The sequence below is a fragment of the Brienomyrus brachyistius genome, chromosome 18 (assembly GCF_023856365.1).
Source record: "Brienomyrus brachyistius isolate T26 chromosome 18, BBRACH_0.4, whole genome shotgun sequence".
NCBI lineage: Eukaryota > Metazoa > Chordata > Actinopteri > Osteoglossiformes > Mormyridae > Brienomyrus > Brienomyrus brachyistius.
In genome coordinates, this window is record NC_064550.1 from 8,987,998 (window position 1) to 8,997,187 (window position 9,190).

Genomic DNA, 9,190 nt, shown 5'->3' on the forward strand with positions numbered 1-9,190 from the left:
GTGGGTAAAACTGCCTCCCTATGGTTGTCAATGGAATTGCAACAGAATAGCTCCATAGTAATATGCATGCCAAAATCAAGTATTTGCGCAATGTATTAAGGGAAGTAAACAAATAATGCCATGTACTGTCTTTATATGTTTGTGATTATGTCTTAGTGTTGCAATTTTTGCATTATATGCAATATTACTCATTTGCCTTTTTATTGCTTAGATTTTTTATTTTTCATCGCTGATATTTTATATTTGTGTATTTCTTTCTTGCTTATTATTTGTATATATATGTGAAATTTTAAGCATAAATGCTGTATTTGAGGTTGACGTTATTGTGATTGATTGCGATTTCCTTGTGCTTGCACAATAACAATAAAGTTCTTGAATCTGGTCTCTCAGCTTCTCCAGTTCAGTATTTCAATGTTTTATAAATGACCTCAGAAGGTCACACAAAAGAATGTGTCAACTTAGAGACAAAACAGAAGCCTATGCTCAGATATGTGTTAGCTTGCTGTTACATTTTTGTATATTCTGGATACTGCTTTCCTTTGGTTAATTGCTATTGATCTGCAAAGCTGTAAAGTCGAAAAGAGGCATCAACGGAATTTACGAGAAAATCCATACATATCATCTAACTGGTTCTTTGAAGTGGGATCTAGCTATTTTCATTAGAAATAATGCATAGCAATGTTCTAAAATCTGCATGCTTTTCCTGTATCTCTTCTGTGGGAAAAATACAATCGTTTCTAATTCATAGAAGGAATGAAAGATCATTAATGGTGTTGAGCAGATGGTCAGAGATAATGTAGAGTACAGAGGATTTAAAAAGGGATCAGACCTTCTATTCTGGCTGTTGTAAAGTGGGAAAGCAGACATCCCCGTGTCCTACTAACTGCAGGTTAGGAAGTCCCAGTTTACTGGCCCAGTTTTTCTTGTCGTGTTCCTGCTAAGGTGCCGTGTCGTAGTGCGTAGTGCTCATGTGAGCAGGCAGGTACGGAAGTGTGAACGTGTGTTTGCCCTGGCCTTTCTGAAAGGCCAATGTGGGAGCATCCGTATGTATGAATCCTAGATGGGACAGTTCTAGGGTCACATTACGCATGTGAGGCACGGTTAATAGACTGCAGGCCTACCATGCAACGGTGTTCTGAAAAATGTATGCTCTACTAATGGTCGTAGAACCGAATGAAAAGTAGCACGACAACAATGACGTTTAACTGCAAAAATCTGCTAGAATCTTGTGATTCGTTTATGGAGTATGGTGCAAAATGTCTCACATAAAATGTTATTTTAGAGGATCCTGGAAGATTTTCATTCACTGTTGCGATTATGATTGTGCTTCTACCCGATTCAGAGCTGATTTGGACGCTGCTTCACTTTTGTTTTGAGGCCAAGATGAGCTGGTGCCCCGGGGATTGAGGTGGGGGGGGGGGGGGGGATCCAGCTGAGCGAGGATTACTGTACTGCACATGTGCACCACTGGAAATCTGCATATCTCCCTCTCTCATACCCACTGTCACAAACACACTAACTGAACCAACAGTTTTTCCTGCAGATCCATCTCCCATTTCCTCATCTCTGATGGAGACTGGCTGCTAGCATGAGCGTTTCTGGGATACACTCTGGTTTTCTCAGAAAGTACGGTAAGGATCTCAATTCTCCCAGGCAAATTTTAATGTCTGTAAGTAGTGGTTGTCTGTTTTTTACTTATCGGGGTGCAATTTATGAATAAGATTACAATAAATTTCAGTTTTATTATATTGGATTTCCGCATTTGTCATCTGATTGCAAAACATTTGTGAAGACAGATTTCATGCAGTTTTGTCCTTGCTAAACGACACTCAACTTTCTCCCTAAAATATTCAAAGGTTGTCATGATCTATACAAACAGCTTTTTTGAGCAGTGGTGTAAAACTGTGGAGTAAAACTTAAAAATCGGAATCACTAATGCGTCGAAAAACACGGGCATCCAGTGTTGCTTTCAACTTTCGTTGTTTTTGCTTAGGCATTCAAGCAATGTTGTTATATGACAAACCACAATATGTTTGTAAAAGGTATTTCCAACCCCTCTGAGAATGTGACTGTTTGCCCTTGAACTGGCCAAAAATGAACCGAGACACACAGACATCCCAAATCGGGGTTTAAACAAGCTTTCTGCGGAAGCTGGATTTGATCAGCTCTCGCAGAGCAACAGAAAAGCCTTTTAAGGACAAGCTCTGACACATTTTCATAGCCCAGGTTATCATGCAAACTCTGTATGGCAGATGAGAAGTTGCTTGTCAATAGGTTTCGCTTGATTCTACCATTAGGACTTGTGCCTCACTTATGGAAATGAAAACCATTGTTGCCAACAGTGACCAGTTTCGATTATCAGGACCTGTTGTTTGGAGTATGGGGACAGAGTGTGCTTTCATCCACAGCTGGTAACCTGCTTACAAGGGTGCCATTTGCCCCTGTTGATTTAGATTACTCTGTGTACCCACCTGCATTAGACTGTCTAGTCCCCAGATCCACTCTGTTTGCTCATTTGCTAATCCCAAATTACAGAGCCACTGCTTATAGTTTAATCTACAGGCAGCCCTGAATGATTTTTCTTTCACCATTATTATAATGACAGTATTAAGATAACACAGTTTTTCAGTCTTATCTATGTCTACTGCCTTATTTGCTGACACTGTTCCTCTCTGTGTCCTCTTGCCTAGGTGGCTTTATGTTCAAACAATGGAAGGAGAGGTACATCGTGCTGACAGCAGAGGGCGACCTGCTGGTGTGTCGTGATGTTGGTTCTCCTCCTGACCAGGTGGTGTCACTGCACAGAGGCTGCGAGGCCATCGTCGAGGGTGGGGAAATCCTAGACTTGCCTCGATTGCCCAACGCCGGCCATAGAGACTGCAGTTTCGCTTTGATTCTACCCCAGAAAAAGGTTCTGCTGCTATTGGCAGACAATCCTAGTGACTGTAGGTGCGTGGCAAGAGGGGGCGAGTTCGCAGGGGGGGGGTTGGGGCATTGCTGGCCAATATGTTAATATTTAGAAGTACTGCTCTTCACTTTAATTTCAGTGTTACCGAAAATGCATTTCTACAAAAGGGAGCATGTATTCTGCACTCACAAAGTGCTTGATGATAACAGCAGAAATGTTGACCTTTTTGCCATCTCTTCACAGCCACTGGCTGAACGTTATGAGGAAGGTGAGAGAGGTGAGCTCGTATTAAACTTACTGCAAGCAAACTGGGTCGTGTTAGAATGACTTTGCCCTAATTGAGAATGCTGAACCTCCCAGGCAGTCATTCCCGTTATTCTCTTGCAGTGTCTCTCATCCCCTCAGTACAACTGCAAACGCCATCGGGGTTCGACCTCTTGCATAACGGATAGAGACCCTTATCTTGACCGTGTCAAGGACAAAGAGCACTTAAACCCATGCAAGGAGCCCTTAGAACCTGGGCAGCGTGATAAAGATGTTCCTAAGAGCAAAGGAGGTGAGACGTCAATGTCACTCAGTGGTAATGTGGAGTTTCTTTTTAGCTTTGGTGACACTGTACTTGTTCGCGGCTGTTTCTCTGAGATTCTGAGTGCAATGCGACGTCCAAGACACTGATGGACTAATCTAATCTAACGATGCTTCCCACAGGTCACGACATATGAACAACCACCAGTACAGAAGCGTTAGATAAAACGGAATTCGTTTAACTCCTACGCAGCCCTAACACTAAACATAAGTAACCAAACTGCATGATCACAGATTTGAATTAAATTGAGGTTATCCAAACAGTGACCCAAAAAATGGCCTCAAAAAGGAAGGAAGTTTCAGGTGTTACTGCACTTTAGGGACATTTTGGTCCCCGAATGTGATCTATGCAACCCTCCCCCCCCCCCCCCCCCCCCACACACACACACACACACACACACACACACATAATCAGACACTACAGGTCAGGGCCATGATACTCGCTGACGGGGGGGATTTGACCGAGTTGCAGTTTACATTGTTGTTGACACAGAACATGAAAAGGGGGGGGCACAGTCGATCCCTCAGGTGAAAGAGGCAGGTGCTTGCTCCCCCCCCATGTCCCTACTATAGGCAGTTCAGAGAAGCCACTTTCCCTGATTCTATATTTAGACTACAAGTGAAAACTTGGGTACCCTGAGAGAATCGACGCAAAGCAGGGAACCCTGTGCTTAAACGACTAAGTGATTAACTCAAATGAAAACCTGCATAAAGACCAGACCAGCCCTGAGTCTGGGTACAGAATGGGGCACACTTTCTGTGCTTTCATTGTCGGTCTCCCTGCCACTCATGCAGGCATGCGGTCTTCACGAGCCCAGAGCATGAAGACGGCATCTCCTCAACACTCGGCCAATTGTTTGCGGCATGGCACCAGCAGCGACGTGCGCGGCGTGAGGGCCGTATACCTGCTCATGGGAGGGGCGACTACATCGTCAGTGCTCGGCTACCTGGGGACCTGCTCTCCCTGCATCCATGATGCTAGACCTCCTAACCTGCCCTCCGCGGTGGGCTTTTTTGACCTGGGTACGGGGGGCACCTTCCACAACTGCAGCCAGGCTGGCGAACCAGCACACTATCACAGTTTCAATTTCGAGGGGAACTTGGACTTTGATGCCTTTGATTGTGGGGGATTTGCATTCTAGAAGGACCTACATCAAGGCATTTAAAGCACATAAATAAATACATGAATAAAATCTCTTTATACTCTTTGCAAACATATACAGTAAATTTTACCACATATTTCTTCAAATATTCTAAAAGATAATAATAATAATTTGTTTTTGATATTAAGATGTTGTCAGGGTGCGCAGTGAGCAGGCGAGCGAACGGGCAGGCCAGCTGGCTGGAAGCAGGCAAGGAGGTGAAAATCGGGGAAAACTGGAGATTTATTACGGGGAAGGTTAGGGAAACAGCGAGAAAACATCAAATGACGCTAACTAACATCAATGACGGACAAAAACCAGGGTAAGACACAGGCTGAAATAGACAAGACTGGGTGAAAATAATCAGACACAGCTGGGCAAGATCGGGGAAGCACACGAGGATAATCAGGGGGCGTGGCACCCACGAGGAGTGGACGAGCCGGGCATGACAGATGTCACATATTTTGTTGTTTGTGCTCTACTGAGCTGACAATCAGTATGTCTCCATCAGAACCTGTTTTTTCACATCTTGTGTCCTTCTCCTCTATCGATTTGTCTTACTCATGAACTCCTTTATGCTGAAGTAAATGCACTGATCAGTTATTTATGATGTTAGTTTGTTATTTATAAAAGAGATCTGGGCTATGTAAAGTCTAAGTCCACTAGCAGTTAAGAACAGAGACTGTTCAGGTCATCACCTTTGTTAGAGAACATTTCTTCTGTGATTTCATAGAATAACTCTTAAGTCCAGCTCCTTATCCAGTACACCATCTGCTAGCAATAAGGGAATGCTCATTTTACGTTTTTTGATGTTGTCCAGTATGATAACCAAAAGCTCACAAGAAAGACGAAACGAGAACTGCACAGTTTAAACTCCAGATCAGTTAAATAGCTGTGTGTGTCATGAGGGTTCATATGTTTTTATCTGGATGTTTGTGTTTCAGTTGTGTTTTCTGTCATGTGTTACTTTGCTGTGATCTCATGAGATTATAGCTGCATCCTAGGCACAACTTAACTGTTTTTAGTCTCTCATTCTTAATACAAGCAAACATACACTACCTTTAGTGACAGGTAAGGAGCTCCATGACAGTGAAAGCACCTACTGTGAAGCTGAAAAGACAGTAAAACAGCTAAAACCTGTTATTTGCCCAAGTAATACAAAATAAACTATTAACAAACAATGCTTGTATTACTAGACGTTAAATCATTATACCTATGTCGCTCTTGTTAATTTTTGCCGTCTTATTTAGACTGTGTAAAGACAGCCATTTTTAATTGTTTGAAATAGTATTTTACAGCGGTTTGAATACTAGAATTTAAATAACACGCCCCCTGTCGAATCAACGCTGTGATAAGCTTCCTCGCCCGGAAACGGACTGTCAAATCACGTGATGAAGACCACCAATAAGGAGCGGCTGACGAGGGGTTGCTAAGGAAGTGGCTCCGGTATGTGTCACCGTTTGGCCTTGGTGACGATAAATCACTGTAAATAAGATTATCTGGAACTAATACATCGGGATACAGCTTCTGATTCTCCTGCAACGCGCGGTATGTTTTATTAATTTTCCCGTTTAGATCACAAAATAAACACACGAGGCTTTTTTATTCCTGTGTATTATAGCACATTAGCTAACTTTAACGGTATGACTGATCGTTCATTCTAATCAGTTTAGTCTTTATATTTATCATGCTAGAGACATGAAACATTGCGAGCATGTTTCGAGCAGAACAAGTAAATATCAGAACAAACAGAATAGTGTTTCATGCATTCTTCTGAGTGTGGCGTTATATACTTTGCTAGTCATTGCAGTTTAGCTGTATAATTAGTGCTGGATAATACACACGACTAACCCCGATTTAAGCATTTAAATTAGACTGATAATTGCACCTGACGGAACCCTTTCAGATGACTTTCGCCAACGTATTATTAGACAATCGAAAAGAATTGGGTTATATTGTGAAGGGGAAGAAATTGCTGCGTGAATTTTTATACGCCTTGAAGTATTCAGGTATCCTGTAAACATTAGCCTCAGAATCGCAAAGTACACAATTTGGTTTTGTGCTGTTGGTGCATGTGGTACACAATCAAACATATAATCCAGACAGAAACAAAAAGACACGAATATAATGGAAATAGAAATAGGAATGGAAATATCAAGTTTCAAGTTGTCATATACAGATAACAATGGAACATCATTACCTAAAATGAAATTTCTTGGGTCCAGAGCCACCTTAAGGTTTGCACAGTAAAAGAACATTTAGCAGTGAAATAACATTTAGGTTTTCAATCAAGCAGAATAAGGTCAAGTAATAAAATGGTAGAAGTAGTAAATAGTAAATTAATAAGGTGCATAGTAGACAGCGTTTAGCATTTGAGGTACTTACAGAAAGATTTAGTATATGTATTTACCAGTGGTGGCCAATCTTATCCTCAAAGGGCCGGTCTGTATGGTCAACTGTTCAAGCGCAGGTAGCAATCTAATTAGGGAGCTGCAGTGAAAACCCGCACACCGAATGGCCCTTTCTTGGTAAAATCGGCCACCCCTGATTGAGACATTCCTTCATTTATGCAAAATGGTAAGTGACTGGTTTGTGCTTAAAGTGATTGTAGAAGGGCCAGAGTTCAGGGGAGCAGTTCAGAGGCCAAATAAACATGTAGACATAAAAAATAATTTCACCTTATTAGCATCGATGCCTAAACCCTGTCACTGTTTCTTCCACAGGATGGCTGAGCTCCACATAATTGGACAGATCGTAGGTGCCAGTGGTTTCCCTCACAGCAGCCTGTTCTGCAAATGGGGAATTCACGCAGGTGCTGTGTCTGTGTCTGTGTCTGCCTCTGGCTTTGTGTATACAGGTGCGAGCGTTTCTGACAGCTGCCTGCTCTTTCAGGAGGAGCTTGGAGGCTACTTTCAGGTCTGAGGGAGGGCCAAACCCAGGTAGACTCTCCCCAGACTTCGGACATGGCCTTTTGGAGTCACCCGATTGACCTGCACTACGCCACCAAGGGGCTGCAAGGTGAAAGAGCCTTAGTGAAAAGCTAGATACTTAATAAATACTAATAATCAGAAAATACATTTAGTGTGAAAAAGTGTAACCCCCCTTCTAACAGTAGGAAATAGCTGATCAGTTTTTATGAAAATTAAATGGCTCGTATAGTATAGCAGAGCAAACCCTACAATAAAAATGTTCCTGCCATGGAACAGATATTTCTGAGAATCCAAGCGTATGGATAAACGATCCATACAAGAACAAGAATAGCAGTAAATTCTGACAAGAATAATAGTGAATGAATACATGGTTACATAGCACATGTAAAAGTAGGCAGTTATACATTCCTGTTAATTGCCTGAAATATGAAATAAAAATGGATTTTCATATTGATGTCCTTACATTCCGCTGTTTTTTTTCTGCCCCCTGAAGGCTGGCCCAAACTGCACCTGCAGGTCTGGCACCAGGACCTGTTCGGTCGCTGCGAGCTCTCCGGCTACGGCTACTGCCATGTGCCTTCCAGCCCTGGGCACCACCGGCTGCGCTGCGCCACCTGGAGGCCCCTCGGCTCCTGGCAGGAGCAGCTGGCGCAAAGCTTCGTGGGCGGGGGGCCCCAGCTGCGGTTCCCGGACGTCATCTACAGTGGGGCTGACCGCTACCGGCTCCATACGGCGGCGGGGGGCACGGTGGAGCTGGAGCTCGCCGTTATACTGCGGAACTTTGACAAATATGGCGTGGAGAGCTGAACACAGAGGAAGACGGCGCGGGATGTGGCAGGAATGGTAACTCCTGGGTGGGAGCAGGGTAGTACAACAGACTGGCAAATGGATGGGGCTGTCACTGCCTTTCGAGCACATCTGCTTTGATTGATCTCTGGTTTCTTGAGGTCATTCAAATTTTTTGTCACTTAGATATACAGACAGTCCAAGAGTGAAATGCTCCCCAAGAATATTGTGCTGTTTTAACACAAGGGGGCAGCATGTACTCTCTCTTTAAAAAAAAAAAAAAAAATGTTTCTACCTATCATAAAAACTCTGAAATGGAATCCTCAGTGTATTATTTAATATTGATAGTCTTTTTTACAGTGTTGTTTTGTATTTTCATACATGTATGTGATTGAATTTGGCCTTGTGTTTCACTTCTGTGTTTTTAAACTTTATTAAACACTTTTTACATCGATCCGTGTGCCTGTGGTTTTATTACTTTATCATTTTATTTAGCGTATACCTCTTTATGTTTGAGAGGTTATTAAATGTAATTGAAAACCATTTATTGCACATATATGGTCTTCATCTCCTTAAGACCTAAGTGGAAACATACCTGAGACACATATGTTTTTAGTCTGGTAATTTATAGAAAGCATTTCATTTTATAAACATGGACACAAGAAGTTTCTTCAGTTTTGGAAATGCTTCTTTTTCTCTGTGTATGTTACATGGGTTGTGAGGTGGAGGGTCTATTTATTTATTTTCTTTGCCCAATCATTCAGTCAGTATTAAATGTGTCAGTTTCTTTATCAAAGAATGAATGTTGTGATCACACGGTATCCAGCGGTCATTATCAA

At 42.4% G+C, this 9,190-nt stretch overlaps 2 protein-coding genes across 4 annotated transcripts; both read left to right on the top strand.

Moving 5' to 3' along the window:
* The first annotated feature begins 1,516 nt into the window (after positions 1 to 1,516).
* Positions 1,517 to 5,816, top strand: LOC125712868 (uncharacterized). 3 transcript variants are annotated; one of them, XM_048983409.1, is made up of 6 exons: positions 1,520 to 1,631; positions 2,691 to 2,721; positions 2,806 to 2,949; positions 3,152 to 3,185; positions 3,296 to 3,464; positions 4,289 to 5,816. In XM_048983409.1, exons 1-6 carry the CDS (start codon positions 1,589 to 1,591, stop codon positions 4,633 to 4,635), a joined length of 768 nt encoding a protein of 255 aa, XP_048839366.1. In that variant the 5' UTR covers positions 1,520 to 1,588; the 3' UTR covers positions 4,636 to 5,816. The 3 variants fall into 3 exon arrangements, with proteins under 3 accessions (XP_048839364.1, XP_048839366.1, XP_048839365.1); XM_048983407.1 differs by having other exon boundaries at positions 1,517 to 1,631; positions 2,691 to 2,949; XM_048983408.1 differs by having other exon boundaries at positions 2,691 to 2,949; positions 3,152 to 3,176.
* A 219-nt stretch (positions 5,817 to 6,035) lies between these two features.
* Positions 6,036 to 8,805, top strand: b9d2 (B9 domain containing 2). The gene is made up of 4 exons (XM_048983410.1): positions 6,036 to 6,183; positions 7,359 to 7,447; positions 7,528 to 7,653; positions 8,059 to 8,805. The coding sequence occupies exons 2-4, from the start codon at positions 7,360 to 7,362 to the stop codon at positions 8,370 to 8,372; spliced, it is 528 nt and encodes a 175-aa protein (XP_048839367.1). The 5' UTR covers positions 6,036 to 6,183; position 7,359; the 3' UTR covers positions 8,373 to 8,805.
* Positions 8,806 to 9,190: the final 385 nt, after the last annotated feature.